This window comes from Nothoprocta perdicaria, unplaced genomic scaffold (assembly GCF_003342845.1).
Source record: "Nothoprocta perdicaria isolate Ctin4 unplaced genomic scaffold, notPer1 scaffold_275, whole genome shotgun sequence".
In the NCBI taxonomy this organism is placed as follows: domain Eukaryota; kingdom Metazoa; phylum Chordata; class Aves; order Tinamiformes; family Tinamidae; genus Nothoprocta; species Nothoprocta perdicaria.
The window spans coordinates 173,021-196,029 of record NW_020455505.1 but is presented as its reverse complement, the minus strand read 5'-3'; the positions used below and the strand labels follow the sequence as shown (position 1 = coordinate 196,029).

The following is a 23,009-nucleotide window of genomic DNA, read 5'->3' as shown; positions in this document are numbered from 1 at the left end:
CATGTTGGAGAAGAGATGGTCCAAAGGTGAGATCCATGATTTGGTCCCTGTGCATTTGGAAAACTCCTTTCTTATGTGATCAGAGAGGAGACCAGTAGGTGGCAGTTTTACCCAAGCAATGAAAATCTAGTAATAAACCAAAATTGTGTGTAAAAGTTAGTTGCCGAAGTGTATTTCTTTTGTTTTTATTTAAACTTACAGCTTTTCCTGATATTTATACCTTTTGAGCTTGACAGAGGTGTCAAGAACAATGAAAGCTGCTATTAAATGACTGTCTCCTGCTTGAGTTAGTGGTACTGTATTGACCTTGAATCACTTCCGATCTTCTGCGTTCATCAGTGAACTGCCCTGAGGATATGGGTACTATTTACCTTACTCATGCAACTGGGATTCCACTCTAGATATCTCTGCTTGCAAAGGCTAGCATGGTTGAGTCTTTTTGAATCTAGTTGCTGGAGTCTTTCTCCGATTTATAGAAGCTGCAGTGTTTTTGGGTTTTTTTTTGAACTTATTAAATTCTGAAATAAAAGAATAACTGCAACATTTTGCCCTCCCACCCCTTCCCAGAGTAACCACCTTGAAACACAAAAAGGCTTTTTTGCTTGGTCATGAATGCTCTCACCTCATTAATGACACAAGGGCAGAGAAAATTGTTACTCACACTTCACTGGACTGGCCTTTTTTAAATGCAAATTACTTGCACTTTTGATTAGCATACAATTTTTTACTGTTGTGATAATTCCAAAAATGAATGTGTGTATGTCTGGAAAACAGCAAGTTGAATCTAAAGCATTTCAAAGAGATTGTGAGTGAGAGCGAGTGAGCCTTATGGTCCCAAAATGACATTCCTCTTTGAGGCTTTCATTCTGATTTGCCTAGATAGTGACAGATGTAATAACATAATGGACCCTGAGATCCAGATACCTGGAGAGTGTCATTAATAATTTTCAGAGTTCTCGGTGCTTTCAGCTGCCAGATGAATGTACTTTTTCAATCCGAGTATTTCGATCTTCAGAATTTCTCTCCTTCTTGACCTGATGCATTTAATCTCTCTCCTAACAGAGAAATAAGATAGTGAAATAAAAGTTTACTTGTGACACAACCACTTCAGGATCCTTTTCTTAGATTGAACAGCAGCATGTGCTTCAGAAGAGGGGGGAAAAAATAAAGCAGGAAAAAAAGTAAAGCAAGCCTACAGAATCTGTTCTAGGGTAATCTGCCTGTAGCACAGACTTGAGCTACTGTGTGCAGAGACCCGTGATCAGTTCCTGCAAACAACTTGGCATTTTTTTTCCAAGAGAAGTCCAGCTGCCTTCTAGAGTTTTATTTTACTTTTAACCAACTTAATTGTGCCTAAAATTGTCATTTCTTCCTCTGTTCCTGCTAGCCACTGCCATCATTCATAATTTCCCTGCTTGTGGACAGCTTTCAGGGATGCACACTTCTCTGGTGTGAGCAGGAATACTTCTACTTCATCGAGCTTTTAATTCTGTACCTTGGTCTAGGTGGCATTTTGCTATTGTTTCTAACTGGTGGTCAAATAGGCGAGGACCTTTGTAAAAGTGCTCTCTGTAAGCACTTTGGTGCCGCTCTGCAAACTGAAAGTCAGGTTTTCTAAATGTGGGCTGGCCAGGAACCAGAACTGATAAGCTCGTAAGAGGTTTTTGGTTCTTTTTTCCCTCTGGATTTGAAATCAGTTTGACAATCTTGTGCCCTTTCTTAACTGAGGGCCAAATGAAGATGCAACAAATCAATGCTGTAGGACGAATCGATGTTTCCACTATCCCAAGATCTTGTCCTTGCTGTTGATGCTAGGAGGAAACTAATAAATGCTGCTTTTAGTTAAAGTCACTAAACTGGAGTGAGGTTTATATGGCCTTTTGCAAAATCTGTGATGAGCAGCGAGGAAGAAGAATTCTTGATTATGGGGCAAAGGGAGTAAAGCTAAGTGAAGTTAATAAAGGGGTACTAGTAGGGGTGTTTTTGATGAAGGGCTGTAGACTAAGCTGAGAAATCGTCTCTTGAATGAAGAGATTAGCTGCGATCTGCAGAGTGAATGAAGAAGCAGGAGAGAACCGTGTAACCTTTCGTGTTACTTGTGCCTCAGGACAAGAGTCCTAAGCTCTCTGAATGAGTGGCACCCTCAGGGGCCGTGGAAAAGTAAACCTTGACTAAAGCGATGGGAACTTCTCTGTAAATTCACAACTTTCTGCAGTCTAGTTGGCATGAGGATGCTGCCAAAGCTGCTGAGTCTCAGTATGAATGGTTCCCAGAGGGGGCCAGAAATTGATTATTTGACTTTCATTGTAAAGCACAGCTTGGGCTAAAACTTGTAAGCCCTACTACCAGTGCAAGGGTGGGTTTTCTGTATGGGTGTTTGTTTTTGTCTTGGGGTTTTTCCCCCTGTACAAAATAAGTTGCCTAGAAACAACCTGCTGGAGGGTTTTTGGCAGAAGGTCTGACCTGCTAGTAGTAGAGCACCTAGCTGTCCTCACACCGCTTGAACTGCTCCTTCCTCTAGGTTTGGCCAAGCCTGGAATGATACCTGAATGTGAAATGGGATGCTGAAGTCCTTGCTTTGCTGTGCTGTTGGGCACATTTTTGGCTGAATTAGCCACTAATAATTCTGTTTGAGAACTGTTATTTCCACTGTGTGAGCTGAAGGCAAGAGTGTGGGCTCTCAGCAGATTGACTTTCTAGGTCTTGCCTCTGTCCGCAAGCAGTCAAAGGTGATGCTCTCTGAAAGTGTGTTTCATATGAAATTCACGTCAACAATAACATGAATTTTGAATGAAAATCTCTTTGAGAAATGATGAATATAGGTCATGAGAAGTATCAGCTTTTTCATGTTATGCAGACTTCTTTGTTCATCTGTGGTTTTTGGGTTTTTTTCCTTCTTCTGTTCCTGTGAAGAGAGAAAAAAATCTTAAAAATCTAGTGGTAAGAGCCCCTTCAAATAAATGCTTTTCTTTGGCAGCCTCAGAAAAGATGGACCGAAGTTTTCATTGCAGCACATTGCTGGTTTTTATGCAGGACAACTGCAAAAAGAAGGCTGCTTGAGGCACTGTAGTGGGCAACATGGGACAAAACTTTGTACTGCATGTTTTGTAGCTGCTCCAGCTTTCTTGCTGTCTCTCACTGCCAACTCTCAGATCTATTCATGCAATTTATATCACTAATATTCAATGGTATTCTTAATCCTGTGGGCTTTTTCTTCCATTAATCATTTGAGATCTGCTTCTGATTTCTGCCAATTTTAGGTTTGTCTGGCGGCGGTGGTTCTGTGTGAAATTAATAAAGGTAGCTTGGACAGATGGCTTTCACTATGTTGATACACACAAGCTCTATAAACCAGCAAGTCCCCAGAGCGATACTGCTGCACGTGGTGAAATTGCAAAGATGCCATGCTGCATTCCTCCCTTAACACCCTCTGTGGTAACAGACACTGCACAGCATGTGAAGGATAGAGGCTGTGTAATTCCTCGCAGCTTCAGCTCACCTAAGATCATTGTAGTCAGGTGTAACTACAAGCTGTACAGACACACACAGATTAGTTTGAACACCTAACCGTGAGAAGTTGCACTGATATGATATATTCAACCTGTATTACTGAAACCCGTCGTGAGAATATGCCACGGCTCGGGCCTGACTTTGCTAGCAAGCACAGAAACTTGCACTTCTGGGTCATCATAGTTCTTGTTCCTCTAGCTAAGTTAAGGTTAATTTGTCACACCACCACCTGTGCAGTCTGGACACAGGCTGTGTTATGTGGTATTTTTCCTGTGGCCTGACTCAGTGCTGGAAAATTGTGAGCTAAATGTGACTGCTACTCATTTGTATACAAACACCTGAGTGTTTGAGGAGAACTTGTAGGCTACAAGGAGTCAGTCTAGCCAGGGCCTGCTGAACATATGTATGTGAGCAAGCAGGAAGGAAGAGGCAAGGGCAGGATGGGTCTCAAGAGCATATGGGTGAGTGCCAGCTATGAAAACCATGTATATTTAGCTCCAAGTAGTGTATTGGATAAGTATCAGCTGTCAGGAAGGATTTTGGGGAGGAACCGGTCGTATCTTGGTTCTGGACAGGAGACATGAATGTCTCCTAAGGAGTCTCCTGTTCTTACTTTGTGATTCTGTGGAAGTTAGGATTTTTTTTACATGTTACGCAATCTAGATAAGTGCCCAAATAAAAAGAAAACCTCCAAAGGTCAGTTTTAGCACATAAAAGTTTTAGAAAAGGCAAGTGCTTCTTCACAGCAAACTCTGCACTTTGTGTACAAGTGCAGACATGGTCTCAATGTGAAAAACTTGCTCAGCTCAGCTTTTTTTTTTTTTTCTGTTCTTTTTGCACACAATTCTCCTGAGGATGCTGGGAAAAGCTTTATTTGGACTCTGTGCATGTGGAAACTTTGAGGGGTTGTCTCTGATGTTAGTCCTGGTCCATATGGGACACTTCTTGGTCTGCAAAAAAATATGTTCAGCAGCCCTGAGGTAGGAGTGGAATGACCCAAGGTCAGATTCTCAGCACCTGAGAAATACACCCAGGGGTTATGGTGGTTGACACTGCCTGAGATGCTTATTGTTGGAGCTGAGAAATATGAATGCTGCGTCATTTGTTCCTTATCAAAACAGAGGTATGAATCAGAATTTGCTTCAGAAGGTGAAGTGGGAGGTACAAAGCTCACTTGAAAAAAAAAAAATTATTTGTATGAATGTATATGCATATTTAACACAAACACACAGTGCTGAACCCTGCTTTGCTTGTAGTCTTCTAACTATTCTCTCTCAGTAGGTGTCCCTGTATTTTTGAATCGTAAAGGTAGAAAGACAAATACCAAATGAATGTGTGCTATGAGGATTTATGCTTCTTCTTTTAGCCCTGTTCTTGGTCTGGCCTTATACCTGTTTTCAGAAGGGCAGATTTCCCAAGTAAAAAGGAAAACAAAGGACTATTAACTGATATAGTGTTACTGCAAAGGTAGGATGTCTCTGTGCTTTCTGAGTCTGAGAACCAAGGGTGAAAGAATATGCTGTCCCTGCCATTTTTAGCCCTTTTCACATGGAGGCATGTAGTAAATTCAGGCATTGTCCAGAGAGTCATGAGTTTTATTATTATTCTTGACACAAGTCTCTGTTGCCTTGTCTCGTAAATCTCACAAGGTTGTTTTGATCTCCCTTTCGCCCTGACTCATGTAGGTGAAGCCCCAGGTTCTGCTGAAAATGGGAAGTTTTCATCTTTTGTTCAAACTAACATTTTGCCTCTGTAGTGCTTTAGGAGTGTTTGAAGACTTGCCAGTTTTACCTGGTAAATGGAGATACAGTAGATATATTATGAAATGTCACACCACGTCAGACTGACCTAAGACAACAGATCCACAGCTTTTGAAATATCAGATTAATGCTTTTATATTCATACTTGTTGCTTTGTACAGCAGTGTCAAGGTGTCTTAACAACAAAATCCAGGGCATCTGTCAACAGCTTTAGTCAATTTGTGAAAGAAAATTACTCATTCCTGGGACAAGAGCTAAGCATGTAAGGCAATAATAAAGAGCTAGATAGGGAGAGAGTGCCTTATTATTAATCTTCAAAATAAGGTTCAGCTTCAGAAGCTGAAAAATAATATCTCTCTGTGATTTTATATCATTTGCATGCTCAAAATGTTTGCAGGCCCACGTCCCTACAGCAAATACTAGGAACGGTTCTTTGATTTAGTTCTTCTAAAGTTCTTAGTTCTTCTTCAGTTCTTTTGCTTCTCTTCTGGCACCTGTAAGGCGAGTCAAGTCTGAAAACAAGTATCTATTGTTGGCTGTAATAAGCTTGGCTCTAAGATAACTGAACAGCTACCAACTCTCAAGTCATTTTATTCTCTATTTCTGCAGTCAGGGAACCATGGGAACTTCTCCCACATTGTATCATGTCAGCTGGAACAGGAGAAGCTGAGACCCATGCAGTGTTGGTCATTCTAGTCCTGTCCTCAGACCAGAGTTGGGTTCTACATAGGTGTGGGGATCGACCTGGATCTGCCTGCAAACCTTCATGAGGTCCGATGTGTACGGAGTTGCCAACCCTAATGAGGAGCATTCTAATGCACCATAGCTCTAAAGAGCAGTGTTTCTGTGTTGTGTTCACCTAGGTACTTTAATGTTCTCTGTAGCTGTTTTCAGAAGTTTTCCTTTGAACAGCTGTGTGGTGGTCAGACCTAATTATAACATGTCCTGTGAATCTCTCAGTCTCTGGGTATGACTCAAAGTGCAGCCGTTAATGGCATGAGAAGTTGCATCTAGATTCTGGATAACACATCCAAGTTAGTCCACAGCTTGACCAGTCTTAAGGTGTCACTTGACATAAAGCTTGGTGCATTGGTAGAACAGGTCAAGGAAGGACTGGGGACAACTGTAGTTGGATTGAGTCTGCAGGTAACTTGAAAGGTATTTTAAAGGTGCAGCTATTCACAAGCAGCCTTCCTGCTGCCTGTGCTTCAAGTTGGACTATAAACTTTAATTGTAATACGCTAATGGTTGTTAGATGAAGAGGCAAATATGTTTATGATACTTGCTAAGTTGTTTTTATGTTGCGCTATTTTTGTCTTCCTTTTGGCTTTATGTAAAATGGTCCTTACCCAATCCCTGTTTTGTTGTAAAAATGCATGAAATAGGAAAAAGCTTGTACTTGACCAAGCTTTTATTTGATGTGTTGACTCGCCCAGCTACGCAAACACGATCCTTTATATCTTATGTATAGTTGTGAAGTTATATTTTGAAGAGTGATTCTTTAGTAATGCATCAAAAGCTTCTTTGGTAAGTGTGTAAAATATGGTCATGGATGACTGGCTATCAACCACCAAAATAGTTTGGGCTGTTTTATCTGTGGATAACATGCTCTTTCTGCAACTTCCTCATTTTAGGTATTTATTGCAATGAGACTTTATCGGCAAGGTTTCACAGTTTTAAAAGATTGACATATAGACCTTAAAAACAGTTCATTGTTGAGTGATTGAGTGTTGTGCTCGGCTTTTCAAAATACAATGCAGTTAAAGGTGAGAAGACACACTCTGCTACTACAAATCTGTACATATCTCTATGTGTATGGAGTATGCAATTCACAAATTCTCTGTGCTTTGGAGTAGGTGAAATGCCATTGAAAGCTGGTTTTAATATTCTTACTTCACTGGGCTATGAGCTAGACTATCTTACCTGCCCATCTATTAGCTAACAGATTGTCTACCCTTACTAAGCATTTTAACAGTAGAGAGGATATTACACTGTGTGTCTGGGAGTAAGCATTAATGCAGATATGCAAAACCTTGGCTAAACAATGCCCTTGGGCCTGAGAACTGAGAAGGTGGGTGCTATTTCAGAGGGCAGCAGTGAGGAAGAACATGTTCCTTATTTCTTTCCACTCCGCTTTGTTTTATTTATTTATTATTTTTTTGGACTAATCTTTGAACCAGAGGGAATAAATTGATTTAGCCTTCATCCTCTTGCAGTTTATGTATTTTATCAGTTGTCATTGCCAAAGATATTAGTTCTACCCTCTTCCTCCCCTACTTCTACTCCCACAGTAAATGCAAGGCCAAAAGTGCGTTCACAATATGTACATGGTCTGCAGGGGTGTTGGGCATGCCTGAAAGGATGAAAGATGAAATTGTCTTTGATAGGGGTCTTTGATAGACCCCTGCTTGCCTTATGGGCAAGAAGGCATCACACCTGAAAATCCTCTTCTCTCAGCTTTCCTTGCACATCCAAAAAAATGGAGAAAGTAGCATTTACAACTTCCAGGGAAGTTTAAGGTGATATTCATGCAGCGATGTGAATAGGTAAAATATATTGGTGCTATTTTTTTTATGAAGAACTTATTGAAACTCCTATGGTGAGTTGTTGTAGCCTTCCTTTAACTTTGCAAGCTATTTTGGAAGAGCCATTTCTCTTTTATTAAGAAACATATTTTGATAAAACCAAAACAGAAAAAAAAGTTTCTTTTTTTAAATGAAGGACGTCCTCATTTAATGAGGCCTGAAGTGTTTACAGGTGTTTCCTCATGTGTTCAAATTTAGTCACCCTAGGGAGTTGAGATTCTCATAAGGCAGGAGAAAACACTCAGATCTTGTATTTTAAGTGTTAAGCGTTTAAAGAGCCAGGTAGACATGACGTGCGTGGTGGAGCAGTTCAGCTGAAGTGTATGGAGCCAATAGTCACGCCATCCGAGGCGGCAGAATGTTGCCTTACATATAAAGCAAGGTCAACTTTAGCTTCACAGGAGGTGAAGTCTTACTAAAAGACCCTTGTGTTTTTTCTGCTCTACAACCTTTTGACCTCATTTTGTAAAACTCCAGCAAAAGTCCCATGAGTGGCAGGTTCCAGAACTGATTGTTTTTTTAAAATACATTTCAGTGATATAGAGTGTCTTTCTGTGCATAATATCTTCCTCTGCCCTTGGAGAAACAGTTTAGCGTCATGAAGAACAACATAGACCAAGGGAAAATATAAAAGTGGTTGTGGTTGGAGGATGTGATGACATCACAGAGTTCAGCGGGAACACGGAGCTTTTAAAAAGCTGAAAGAAACATCCTGACAGTCAGTTATCACATCCCCCCTAAGGGAGTCAAGCACATATTAGCAATCAAAAAGCCAAACTATCTTCTCCAAAGAGAAATCGACTCCGTCCTGCCAAGAATATGCACTGGCAAAAATGTAAGTGAGCTCCGATTGCCTTTATTTTTTGTAACTGTGATAGATGATGAAGATCATGATGTATGCTGAGCATTTGAGCATTAGTATAGCATGAGAGGCAAAACTTGAAGAGGTGTGTGGCTCTAGATGTGCATCACGCTCACGCGTGGCTTAGATACTAAGGCATGATGCTGATTTTCCAGTAGGAATATTAAGACAGGGCAGCATGATTGCTTTGTTGGCATTCATCACTATGAATCAAGTGGAAGACTATGATTCATAAAAACAATAACAGGATGCAGGTATTATATCAAAGGTTACAGTGGTTACATACCGGAGAATTTTCCTTTTTAAAAGTGAAACCTGTGAGAAATCTTAGTCTGTGCCTTTTTTGATAAGTACATTTTTCAACTAATAAAAAAGATAAAAGTGGGGGGCAATACAGTTTTGAGTTTACAGGAAATCAACTTTATTGTTTTCAAGATAATTTCACTTCTCTTGCTCCACCTTAGCTGAGATAGTTTAGCAATCACTAACACAGGTAGGTGTTTGCTCTGCTTCTTGCAGTCCGGTCATTCTGACCATCTGTAAATGATGTTTGTTTCTGCAACTGTAGTCATGCATTTCAGCATACTGTTCAGTTAACCTGGACTACAATATACTTGAATGGAAGAGACTACTTTCTTAAACATTTTGTCACCAATTTATCTAATATAGAAATAGCATTAACCTTTCCCTCTGTGTAATAGTTTAGAAATCAGATTCGTTTGCTCTTTATATGTCTTTGTGAGCTTATTTGTGAGCTAATGCTTTTTCTCTATTACATGCTTCTGTGTCTTTCAGGTGAAAACTTTGGAGACTAAGCATGTATTTGTGAAATTATATAGTGCGCGATGAAATGCTGTAGCAAGAAGTTCTGACTGCTTCAGTCAGATTGCAATTTGTCTGACAAGTACAAAGCAGCTAGTGGCAGTACTATGGCAAAACACATTGTTTCCCATTAGCTTTACGCTGTAGGTATATGATGTAAAGCATACTGGAAAGTGATTAGATTCAGCTTTGTTTTCCTCTGGGAAGTCTATGAATCTTTATTTTATTTCTGCAGGGACAAAGGCAATGCTTTTGCAAAGCCTGATGTTTTAGGTAGTATTGAAATGGTGACAGAATCAGTACATTTCCTTTGGACTTACACATGCAATGCCCTCAAAGGTGAGCGGGAATTACAAGCCTGCATTAGAAGAGATGAAAACTTGTACCTGTGTCAGGCATCTCTTCAATGCCAGCATGGGACACAGTTGGTACTGCTTCCGTTTCCAGACGATTTCTAGCCAACATCTGTCTTTCCCCCTGTCCTCCCTGAGCTTGTCAAGACTAGGCTGTCCTACTATAGTAATGCTTCCTGACTGTTTTGAAAGCCAGTGTGGGACACAGCTCCCTTGATATTGCTGCTGTTGCTGGAAAAGTCTTTTTGCGTGCTGGTCAAATGAAGCATCCGGAAGAGTGAGCGGACTCCTCTGTCTCCTAGGTGGGCAGATCAAGCAGCTTGATACTATGTTAACTAGAACCCACAGGAGCTGAGGGGGAAATTTCTGTATGTGACTGTTTGGCTGACTTGGTGCTTGCTTTTGGTATCTGCTTTCTTTGTCTGCTCTGTCACTGTGTGGTTAGAGTTCCTCAATCTCAAGGACCTTTGGGTTTTGTTTGTTTGGGTTTTTTTGAACATAAATACAGAAATAGTTTTCCAACTTGAAACCTTATTATCTTATTAAACCTACTTCGTTCCTGTACCATTATAGGAATGAATTACTTGGTTTGGCTTCATGTGTAGACAGGAAGGGTATTCTGATGACCGTGACTGAGGCAGCTTGGGTGCAGTTATGTGCTTTACCAGAGAGAGACTCAATGTTACTTGTAGGTAAGTGGCTTAGGTCATCACAGTGCTTAGATGTCCGGTCCCAATGGTTTCAGTGTAAGTTACTGCTGAGCATCTCTGTGAGCCTGTTTGGCCTCTCTGATGCTTTTGTATTGTCTCAGTTAGTTGACCAGCTGCAGCCTCCAGTTTCCGGCACCATCTGGATCAAACCACCTATGACCATGGGGATGCATCAGTGCCTCCAAGAGCTGGCTGGCCTGCTCTGGAGTCTCAGTTGACAGAAATACGAGATAGGTGGCCAGGAAATTGTGTGTGCATTTGTATTTAAGTCCTCACCCTGCAAGTTGCAAGAGATTCTGCAAGAGACTACATAGGAGTTCTGGCAACCTCTTCCATAAGGGAGCCTTACTTTGGATTAAAATCATTTATAAGTAGAATAGTTTTCAAAATGAATGGTGTAATTTCCAAGTTTTTTTGCAGATGTGTTAAAAAAAAATCCTTTGAAATTGAAAACTAGAGAATGATGCAAGACACCACTTACTTGAAGGTGTCACCTCATGGCAGAGCATTTCTCGTGGACACTTTTTGAAGAGCAGGTTCCCACTTTTTTGAAGACTTTGCTATAGGAAAACTTGGTGGAGAACAGGAAGACAACAAACAAGCCTCGTCCTCACCTGCTATGGTGAGAGGCCCTTGTCCGCCAGCAGGTCTCGCATGGCTGGCCTTGTGCACTGGAAATCGTTCCTTCAGAGTCACGGCACGCTGCACTTGGTAGGAGTGGGGCCCAGAGCCTTCCGCTCGGCAAAACCCCAGAGAGCATCTCAGCCTGAAAGCACCCCCTCCCACAGCAGCGCCGAAGTGACTGGTAGGGGCTTCCCAGCTTTTGGCAGGATTCTGCTGAGTGGGAGCAGGCCCACTCTGCCGCCCTTCTGAGCTGGGAAATTTCTAATGAGCGGTACTAGCTCTTTTTCTGTTATGTGGTGCTGTGCAGATGGTGACTCCATGTTACATTTTGAAGACAGAAGGAGCATACCTTTCATCAAATGCTTGCTGTTATGAGAGGAAATACAAGAAGGTTCAAATTCTGCAAGCGTTTCAAATTTAGATAACTTTTTTGACTAGGTCATAATGCTTCGTGCATTCAGCTGCTATTGCACCTCATGAGACTTCAGCGTGCAATCCGATTTTTCGCTCTTGGGCTTTCTGGTGCTTAGATTCCTATGTAACAGAGATGCATGAATTCATACCGCCTGGCCACTTCTTTCCAAATGTTGGTGTGGGTTTTTGTTTTGTTTTTAAATACATAGAGCCTTTTCTGCACACAACAGATGTGGAGTTCTGTACAACCTTTCTGAAAGCATCAGATAATGAGACTGAGAGCTGAAACTGCATCTTGTGGGTCTTAATTTTGGTCAAACCCCACTGGGAAAGATGGATAGCATGTAAGTTGAGCCCATCCATGCTTTACAGACCAGGTGTCAGGCTGTACAAATGACCACACGAGCAATTAAATGGAAAGCTTGCATTACTAAAATGGAAAGAGTATTATGGGCTGGGAGGAATTAAGATGTGCGGGTGAGATTTATGGTTAAGATACTTTCTGTCTATCTCAGCTTCCCCTTTGCAATAGGGGTTCTCTGGTTCTGAAACTAAAAATTTTTTACTTGTCCCTACCACTATGTGGCCAATGCAGCCAACTCATGATACAGACAGAGGGGAGAGAGAACAAAATAGGGGTGTGCTAGCATCCGAGGCTATTTTAATTCTGACCCACCTTCCAACTGCATATAACCAATTACAGATGCTGGCCATAATTCTGAAATAAATTATACTGCTGTTTCACTGACTTCAGTAATTACCTTGCGATGTAGGAGAGCAGAGGGAAGCCTAGCCAAATGCTGTACTGAATTGTTGGTAAGCAGAAGTATTTAGTTGTTTGATTTAATTATGCACAGAACTTCCCGAGTTCATTTCCTTATGCTGAGCAATGAACCATCACTCAGTTCATTTTCTCTTGCTCTGAGTTTTTCTGTTTATTAGAGCAGATTCTCTGCCCAGATACTTGCCTAGTGCATTGCATTTAACTGATTTTTCTTTTTGAAATATCCACCCTTGGTGAAATAAACAATACATATAATCTACTGCTGTCCAGCTTTCCTTGTTAAAGTAAGTAGTCCCCCCCTCCCCCCCCCCCAAAAAAAAAAAAATGATAACACTTCAAGGGAGATGAGATGCACAGAAAAGGCTGCATGAGCAATGGCATTCAAAGGTGTGACCCTGAGACATACTGCATGTGTACTCTGTCTCGGCATGGTCTGGCAGCTTATTCATTCTCAGTGCTAACGAGACTGGGCTGCATGAGTGAAGCAGGCCAGTTTTCAGAGACCTGCTATCTATTAGCCACCCTAAACCGTTACCACCAACTCAGCTCCCTAAAATGAATCATTATACTAACAAGCTGGATTTTTACTTCTCTTTCCAGAGGAAAGAAAGGGCACAAGTTGCAGGTCAGTCACTCCAGAATACTTGGCTCTTCTTGACTGATTTGATTGCTTGTGATAGGGACAGACTGAAGACAGAACACTGAGGTTTAAGTTCAAGAGGAAAAACCTTTTTCATGGCTGACTAGGTCTCGCTGTACCATCTGGGGTCTCGAGCAGAGCAGTGAATTTCAGTGCTCTGGTTCCCTGCCCCAGACCTATCACCAAGCAGAAAAAAAAGAGTCTCTATTGCTTTATTATTATTATTTAATCTTTTACTCTAAATAAGACATGGATGGAAGCTGTTAGCCAGTGGATGAGGACGGGGCTTGTCTTGGTTGATCGTTGCCAGGGAACCCTCATTTTGCAGTGCACTTGAAGCCTCCCAGATGGATGGCTCTGCTTGAGAGAGCATAAAGACCTGAGCAATATTGCAGTACTTACTCCAATGAGTAAAAAATGCCAATGGGTTTTGCTGTTGTCTTGTAAGAGACTGTCATTGGACACAGAGGATCCTGTCTGTACACTGCAGGAAAGCTAAAATGAAAGGGGATTGTCTCATCTCCTCACTGTATAGATCTGTAAAGTGCAAGGGGGAACCTTGGTGCCTTGCAATTGTGGTTCATCCTTCCCAGGGATTTCTGAAACTCCTAAAAAGTGCTTTTGGCAATTTGATTGAAGCACTTACCCTTAGGAAGCTAAATAATTTCAGAGATCAGATGTCTGTTACATGACTCTCTTCTCAACTTCGCACAGGGAGTCTGGCAGCGCTAGAAATGGAATTTAAGTTTCTTTGTCTTAACCACAGTATCTTTGCTGATCTGCTGCTACGCATGGTTAGGCAGGCTAGATATAAATACAAGGGAACTGATTAAATAATATGTATACAAAGGAATGCCTGCCTTCGCTGTTGAAGAGCAAGATTTTATCAAAAAGTGCTCTTCATTGTGGCCATGATGTACTGTGGAACATTATCAATATTACTAAAGTAGTTGTTTCGTTTCTGATGTCAGCACTGATCACATGATTTATTTCCAAGGTAGCAGCAGACCCGAAATAATGGCACTAATGTCGATATATTTTGGAAATTATTTTTGAAGGAATCTGCACCTGCAGTCGTCATGAAATGCCGACAAGTGAAATGCAATATTTCTCCTTTGCCTAAAAAAAAAGCTTAATGGGCCATCAGTGATTCATTGTTAGCAGCTTTTGATGAGGGTCCAACTGTCCAAGTACTGCATTTAGAATTAAGCCTCTTGGTTCTTTTTATTACCTGAGCTTTAGCATGTGCAATAAGCATCAGCAGCTTTCTTCAGCAGCTAGGTCTTCAAGATTCAAGCCAGAAACTTGATGATTTGTTAATTGAAATTTAACTTTTTCTTGGGTTTTAAGAATTACTCTTTGAAGAATTATTTTTTAGTTTATTTTGTAAATAAGAAAGTTTTCTATTATCTGTCTCTTCAAGATGTTGTTGCATGGGAGCTGAAAGAGGGAAAGAGAAAAATATTGACATTAGTAACACTGATCAATTGATAATCTTATCACATGCCAGCGTGTGAGCAAAGAAACAGTGAATCTTCTGAAGCCATGATAGGAGCGTCATTTGCTGTTGCAGGCAGGCAGTCATGCAAACTCTTAAAGATTACCCGTGTATTTCAAATTGAAATTTAGTCTGATAGGAAATTGTTCTGACTTGTTGGAAAGGATGAAGGTTTCAAATGATCAGCACTTGATGTGTGTGTGAAGGCCAGTGCTGCTAATATAAACTTCATTGGTGTGAAACCTGTGACGCTTTGGTCTTTGCAGTCTTTTGACACCTGTTTGTCATGATCTCCTCTTTCATTTCAGCAATAGTTTAATACAGGTGCGGAGGCACATGAATTTTGTGACCAGGCACATGAAATTAGACCAGGTACCTGGTCTAAATGGTAGGCACTGTTTTTGTATGTTTTTCCTGTCCAGTCTTTTATTTAAGCTAGTGTTTCATTGATGTTCGATAATTTTAAGAAGACTTTTTTTGCATACAGAAACTCGCTTTGAGAATCATCTGGAGAAAGCAACTATCATGCAACCAATGGGCTATTGTTGTACTAGGTGCTAAGGACATAGCTCAGGTATGTTCCACAAAGTGCCAGCAAGTAAAGGCTAGAGTATACGGAATATCTTCCTAGGCTGTTAACACGCTTTTGGACCATCTTGGGCAAGTGGTTTTCTGCAGTGTGCTTCTCAAGTACTTAGAGCTACTGGGGCTAGTGTATTTGGTAACTTTCTCAAATGCCTCTGGATTTAATTGTTTGAATAGGTTTTGTGTGCATGGACATTTTGCATTTATGGTACATGACCCAAATAACAGTCTAATAGTCTTGTCTTATTGACACTCAATCCAAAGCAGGCTTCTTAGTTTATTAAGACAGTCCTGGTATAAGAAGCAGGAGATTAAACTATCCTTAAGAAGAAATTACCGGTATTTATTGATGATTGTTACTTCTTAAATTATTTTTTCTTAATAATACTTCTCAAATCTTTTATTGTTAATTGGTCATTTTTCTTTTGTATTATGATGATTTCTGTGCCAAGGCCAAACCATTTTGCTGTGGTTCTTCTGTAATGCTCAGACATGGTCTGCACTCGAACAGTGGAAAAGCAGCTGCACTAGCATTATTTTTAATTTTGGAGGTCAGCATGGGGGGAACTGAAATATGCTCTGCAGACTTTGGGTTTCTTTCTCTCTCTCTCTCTCTCTCTCTCTCTCTCTCTCTCTCTCTCTCTCTCTTTTTTTTTTTTTTCTCTTCTTTTCAGTTTTTGGTTACTTTGCTTTGCACCGGAAACTCTGAATAGGTATATTTGTCAGCTTTTACAGTAAATTTCTCCTTCCCCATCCCCCAAACCTGGAGCCTGAAACTGCCATGCTTCCCCACCCTGACTCTGCAAGGATGCCCTGTGAGAATGGTGTGAAGGCTCACAATTGTGCTTATTGTGCAATCTATAGCAGCGCTCATATTTACTTTGGCGGAACTGATGTTTTCACTCAGCATAAACAGCAGCAACATCTGACTCTGAAGTGCCTTCAGTAAAGTTCAAATAAATCATTTCCAAAGGTAAATAAATCTCATATAAAAGCAAAAAGGAACCTTTGTAGTACTCCTTATTTTAAGCCTCTTGTTTAGTATCTAGCTCATTTTCAGAGTTATCGGTACTGCTCGTACAAAGGTGCTGTTTAGCACCATCTTTTGTTTGCTGGAACATTCAGATAAATTAACATCAAGTAAATTTTAAAAGAAAAATATGAACTGCATTAAAGCTGCTTGTGGATTCTTGTATGTGGAATTAAGGTGGCCTTGATTCCTTTAGCAAACTGCATTTCCAAAGCCACAGGACTTATGAGAACGCAAATATTCCACTTTGAAGTCCCACAAAGAGTGTCCATAGAAAGAAGGGGGGTAGAGCAGGCAGTGGCTGAAAAATCACCTTTCTTCAGTCTAATTTAAAGTCTGTTTTAAAACACAATAGTTTCTGTATATGCACAAAAGTAGCAAATAATGAGAACGGTTGAATATATATTTGTAACAGTGTCTGGTACCAAAACTATTATTAATGACCTTTTATCTTCTCATGACTAAATGGTATGTAATGAGGCAGAAAGAATAAACTTTTAATTGCTATGGCAAAGTTGAAGAGAAGGTAGTATTTCATTCTTTAATGAAATTAAAGTGGAGATGTTTGCTCTCTTAAATGCTACTTGGAGGTCAGTTTACAATGTCTGTATTTAGACACTACTTTTTTTCCCCTCCCTAAAGGTGTAACTGAGATCTCAGTGTGGATAGAACTTCATGTAGCTGGAAGAGATGGTAAAAAGTAAAGCGAGTCATTTGGTTCTGTTGTGCGAAGTACAGAACATAAATCTGAATAAATGCTTTCTGGGTGGAATAATACTTTGAATTTAAGATTTGAGATGAATTGAACTATATTTAGCTGTAATTCATAAAGCTGAATGCCAGCTGAGATCTTGAGAAATGGAAACTTATCAGCTGGTATATTTACCAATCAAAGTGCAGTAAAATGGAGCAGGAGGCGAGTACTGCTATCAGTGGTTTTATAAATATCGGGCCTTCCTGAGCTTTGATATCTTACAGCCTTCTGCTATTAATTGCCTCCAAATACTTCTTGTAAGGTATGACTTGATATCTTTGGCATATGAACTGTGCTCCCTCTAAGCTCTCTAGTTCCAAGGCTTCATAATAAGCCTCTAACTGATTGTCACCTTTAATTTTCAAAATGGATCAGATCTTATGGATTTAAGCTGTGCGGTTAGTCATCTCTGGAAATGTTTGCAAAGCTGTGTCATATCCCAGCTGACTATCCCGGGACTAACTCCTAGCCATGCTATGGGGAGAAAACTAGAACAGAAGCATGGTTCTGGTCTATGATGGCATTTAGACACAGGTGTTTGTTCCCAAAAGCTGTGAGATATGCATACCAAACAAGTGAGGTGTGAAATGGCTTTCCAGAGGATGCTTTTCTACCTTCCATTATATTTGTAACTTTCTACTAAGTAAAGAATATAGCATATTTCTCTTGAGTATGTACTCTATTAATTTGTATATCTACCTGGACAGCATTTATGTTGTGTACTAAGTATCTACTAACCAATCTGTATTCTGTGTCTGTTAGATGCAGTCAGTCTGATTTGTCCCTCAAGTGAATGTAAATCACCGCAGTGCAAATGAACGACACTAAAGCAGTGTAAAAGCTAATGCAGATCATGTAAAGCATATGAAGTCCCAGACTAAGTAGACTAAAATAATTTCTGGCATGCTGCTTTTGCCAGACATCTGAGGAAACCAGAATTTCAGACTCGGAGATTAAGGGGGGAAAAAAATCACAATGCACTGAAGGCAGCAGAATGAAAGACATAGTTTAGAGGGTGTTTGGGGAACAACAGACTGTGTCCTTTGCTTCTGCCTGTTTTTGCTTTTTGTCTACCTAGTTGGTAAGTTTTGAAGGACTTCCTCCTTGACTTTCCTTTGGTGTATGTGCCTCACTACTGCTCTTTTCATTTTGTGTGCGTGTAAAACTCACCTGCATAGGGAGGTGGAGTTTTGTTGATAGCTGTTACATTTAGGAATAGAGGCTTATTCTGTATTGTAATAGCAGAGATCCTTTTTCCTGGTACTACATTCTCCCGGCTTTCATAAATGTCTAGACTGATATGGCTATTTATTTAACAGACTGGGTTCATTACACACTGTGCCTGATAAGGCATAGCTTCCGTGGACCATAAAAACACCTGTCAGCTTTACTGGGGAAACAGCTAGGCCTGGCTTCCAGACCGTTCCAGCTGTGGGGCCTGCCTGAGCTTTCGGGCTGTGAATTATGTACCAAAGCTCTTCACATGCACCACAAAGGGCCTCAGTCTCTCACTGTTGCTGCAGTCCTTGAACAGACAGAAGGAGCTTTAAGCTTTCTCATGGTCTGACCCGTGTGATGTTCTTGTCATCCAAGCAACGAAGGTTCAGAAGGAGCCGATGGCATGATACATCCCCTATCAGCAAAAAGACATCACTAGCTCAGGAGGAAAACATACTTGAATCTGGAAACTGGCTGTGTTGGGAGAGCAGCCTGCAAGCACAGGGGCTGCCATGGGGCTTTGGGCTCTGTGCTGACGGCAGGAAAGGAAAATAAATGTCACCTGCATCTCTTTCTCAGCTTCTTCTCCAGAACAACAGCCGCAGCCTCGCCCCTATCAAGGTGTCCGTGTCAAAGAGCCGGTGAAGGAGCTGTTGAAGAGGAAACGGGGAAATGTTCATAATGCCAATTCAACGGCTGCTACAACGGTAAGAGAAAAAACAAACACAGGCAGAAAATGCTTTCTCTCTACATGGTTGACCAGCCCTGTCACGAGCTGGCAATACCATGGCAATGTAAGGAACCTTTGCATCTCCAAAGCATTTTGGAGGCACTGGAAGCTGCTGTTACCTGAAGATACCAATAAACACTTTCTCAGTTTAGGTTGGGTGCCTTTCAGGTGCTGAGCAACTTAAATCACTGTTGACTTCCTATAAAGGCGAAAGTGCTTGTCACTTGGCAGGATCTAATATGCAGGAACAGAAAGCAGCTTGGAAGTTGAGCAGCATGTTCAAGAGCACAAAGGAAATCAGTCCATAGTTGGCTAGTTTTTAATTTCAACCTACCTCTATGTATCTTCCCAGGAGGAAATGGTTTGACTGGTTCCTCTCTGAAGAGGAACTTCTTCTATGCAATGTGCAGTGCATATTTTGTTTAAGGCCCTCTTGAGCTGATGTGGCACATGAGCTTTGGTTAAGCCCCTAGACAGGGCTGGGATTCATATGTAGTATTTTCCAGACTTGAATCTCCTGGCTCTTCTACAGAGGTACAGAGGTAGCTAGGGAAACTTCGGGTACTGGCATGAAAACATATTCAGTGGATAACAGTTGTATTAGCTGTATTCGTCTCAAAGGGGATTGGTCTTGCAGCCTTATTCTTACATGTTTTTGTTCTCTTTTCCAGGTTGTTTTACCTCATCAGCCACTTCCTTCATATTCAACAATGGGTAACATTTCCCTGCCTTTCTAAGTATCTATCCTTCCCGCAGCAGGGAGGACTCTAACTGAGCTGGACTTTGATCATCTTCTGTTTTCCAGGCCAGCCTTGCGTTGATATGGATGTTGCTGCCTCTTCATTGCCTGTCACAGATGAAGGAGGGCTATGTTCTGGTTGGCTCACCCAGCCCTCTCCCACATCCTTACAGCCTTTAACTCAGTGGACCACGTATCCCGATTATGTGTCCCATGAAGCAGTCAGTTGTCCATACACAGCAGATATGTATGTTCAGCCTATGTGTCCCAGCTACACGCTTGTTGGACCTTCGTCTGTTCTTACTTATGCTTCCCAACCACTGATCACCAATTTTGCAGTAAGTCAAAATACCAATGTTAAAGGTAAAGGCAAAATTCCCGCATTCCGAGAAGAATCATAGCGAGTTTAGGATTTAATCAAGGTGTTTTACTTAATTGTGTGGCTTTGCATCTATGCCCTTATAGTTGGTCTAGCATCGACCCTGTCTACTCTGCTGGCAATTGGTGTTGTTTGAGATTGACAAAAAAGAGGCAGTTGCATTGATTTTTGCAATTTGCAAAATATGCAAACATTTTACTTCCATTTTCCCAATTCTCCCCACCTTTCATCACTTTTCACATTATTAACAGCCAGATTATTTTTGCTGCTGTCCTGGGATATGACTCATCTTTCACTGAAGTCAGCAGCTGGGTTACCAGTGTCCTGAGTTTGATCAAGGCTGTGACAGACATTAATTATAGGAGAATATTGTTTGAAAGTTTGAGAATAGTAGTAAGGAACATTATGTTAACTGTTGTCATCACTTTCAACTTGCTGAAATGTTCTGCAGCTTTGATTTGCAGTCTTTCAGAAAGTAATTTTTTGTGTGATAGATTCCCAGAGTACTGTACAGCCAATAAATACTATTGTATAGGCAAGTAACAAGGGCATAGTCATTCCTGAGATTCTGGGCCAGCCTCCAAGGATACTTCACCTTTTAACTCTGAGAATATACACACACACACACACTATATATATATTTTTTCAAGTTAAAAAAAAAAATCCACTGGGTGGAGCTGGAAAATTCTCAAAAAAAAAAAAAAAAAAAAAAAAAAAAAAAAAGAATGGGGCTGGAACAGCACCTATACATAGCAGAAGATTTTCAGGCTCCACAAAATTCATTCAGCTGATCTAAGGCAACTTGCCCTTCTTTGGGAGTTTCAGTCAAACCCTAGCAACTTCTTTTCCTTTGAATGTTTCAGTTGGGCTGCTGAAATGCACAGAATCAGCCAGCAACCTTCACCGCTAAGGAAGTACAGCCATTTCAAATGTGGCTCTGTGGTAGCTGTCAGGGGCTGCTCAGGATAGACCCTCATGGAGGCCAAAATTTAACTGTCTTCAGCCTTGTGGCGCCTAAGTTGCACCTTGAACTCAAGGAGTTCATGTTACAGAAGAGAGACTGTGAAGGAGGGCAGTTTTCAGCACAGGGTGTAACTGTCTCATGGGCTTACAGTGAGGGTTGGAGTGGGAACAGAAAGCTAGCAGGAACTTGTCGTGAGTGCAAATTACTGTGTGCAAGCACCTGGGACAGCCTCTACTCTCGAGGGCGGAGGGGGGACAGCGTGGGAAAAATGTCACAGTGAGCATAAAGCTTTAGCCTGAGACAGGAAAAAGGGATGTTCAAAGTGAGACTGAGCATCCTTAATCTGTTGCTTTGGCGTTGTTACCCTCCCCACACACACCCTCCGCACCTCTTTACCTGGCCACTTATTTTCTTTTTTTCATACTTTACCAGCCCAGAAGCACCACCCCAGCAGTCGTGCCTCAGCTGGAGGATCAGCAGGCCCCCCTCACGTATTTCCCGTGGGCACAGTCCCTCTCTGCACTGCCAGCCTCCACCTTGCAGTACCAGCCAGCTTCCTCCACCCTGCCGGGGCCACAGTTTGTGCCCTTGCCAATCTCCATTCCCGAGCCACCTCCCCAGGAGCTCGAAGATGCCAGGCGAGTCATTGGCACACTACCCATTGAGAAGCTGCTTCTGGAAGATGAGGACAATGATACGTATGTGTTAAATCACACTCTCTCTGTTGAAGGGCTTTAAGTTGCCCATCTAGGGCCTGATCCTTGCTTACTCAATACTTGACTTGCCCCACAGTGAGTTTTGAGTAAGAAAAGGAAAAGCAGGCTGAGGGGTGGGGGTGGGGACTTTGTTTGATGCTGTGTTGTCCACTTCTAGTGCACCAATTTGTGTGTTGTGTGAAAAACGCTTTGTCCTGGGACTCAGCACGGGATTGTTGGGCTATTACAGTTTCTGTTAACTCTCTCAGGCAGGTTCTTAATGCTGCCCAATTTGGGCTCAGCCTCAACACAAGGTGACTCATGCTTACTCAGAGCATGGTCTCAAATTGATATACTGCAGTTGTAGCCACTTCTAACCTCGCATTTGGTGAGGGTACGCTTGCCTCTAAACGTTGGCAAGAGATGGTTCAATAGGACTATCTTCTAGAGCTCTGTGTAGGAATCTTTCCATGCAGAAATCTTTGCCAGGTTTAGGACCTGGAAAGTACTTTTGGGGCTAAGTGGAGATTTTTCTTTCTCTAAATTGAACAGTCTGTTTTGAAAAATAAGAAATGAAAAGTTTAGGTTTATTGTAATGTTGTAGGTGCATCAGTCTGAAGACAAGAAATCGTTGCGTTTGAACTAGTCATTAAGGTTTCCTATCTGCCGAGCAGCGCAGAATGGCCTGGATGAAGTCTTTGCTTTCACTTGCAGGTCGTGTTTTCAAGGCTGTTAGGTATGTAGTTTGGAGTCACGATCTTTCAGTTGCAGGATGCTTTTGGACTCAAAAATATCCACCTTAAAGATACAGAGGGCCTGTTTTTGAGGCTAGCTGGTAATTGAAAGCTAGCTGTGTGTTCTACCGGTGGACAGATCCTGCTCTCACTGGAGTTACAGGGAGTTTTGCCTGAGTCAGGGTTCCAAGACATGGCCCCATATCAGGAGCTCCATGAGAAGATAGAGCCTTCCAAAATCTGGACTTCAGTCTAACAAGGAGTTCATGGCATTACTTATTATTAGCTGACAATACTTCTGTTTGCTCTCTAACATTTGAGCATGAATTTGGCAGCAAAGACAGACAACCCTAGTGACCTCTTGTGTGCCATCCTGCTATGGAAAGTTTCTGTGCTTTAGTCTCCCAGGTGCATGCATTCTCTTTATAGCTTTCTGATTTTGTTTTGTAGTGAATGAGTAGCTTTACTGTTTCCTCTGATGCGACTGTAAATATTATTGTTGATGTTCATGACTGCCAAGCCAGAGGCAAAAATATTTGCAGGAGATGTATCCACCTCTGAGTTTCTTTACTGTTTTCTTAACAAATAAGGGCCTCCTGGCCAATGAACATAATTTCTC

General features: G+C 41.4%; 1 protein-coding gene across 1 annotated transcript in view; it reads left to right on the top strand.

The window, feature by feature from the left end:
- POU2AF1 (POU class 2 associating factor 1) overlaps positions 1-23,009 on the top strand; it is a 59,253-nt gene extending 36,244 nt beyond the window's left edge. The window contains exons 3-6 of the mRNA XM_026041026.1: positions 18,729-18,856; positions 19,551-19,593; positions 19,685-19,956; positions 21,394-23,009. Of these exons, the coding sequence (XP_025896811.1) occupies positions 18,729-18,856; positions 19,551-19,593; positions 19,685-19,956; positions 21,394-21,699 (749 nt within the window). The 3' untranslated portion in view covers positions 21,700-23,009. The remainder of the gene's footprint in view (positions 1-18,728; positions 18,857-19,550; positions 19,594-19,684; positions 19,957-21,393) is intronic.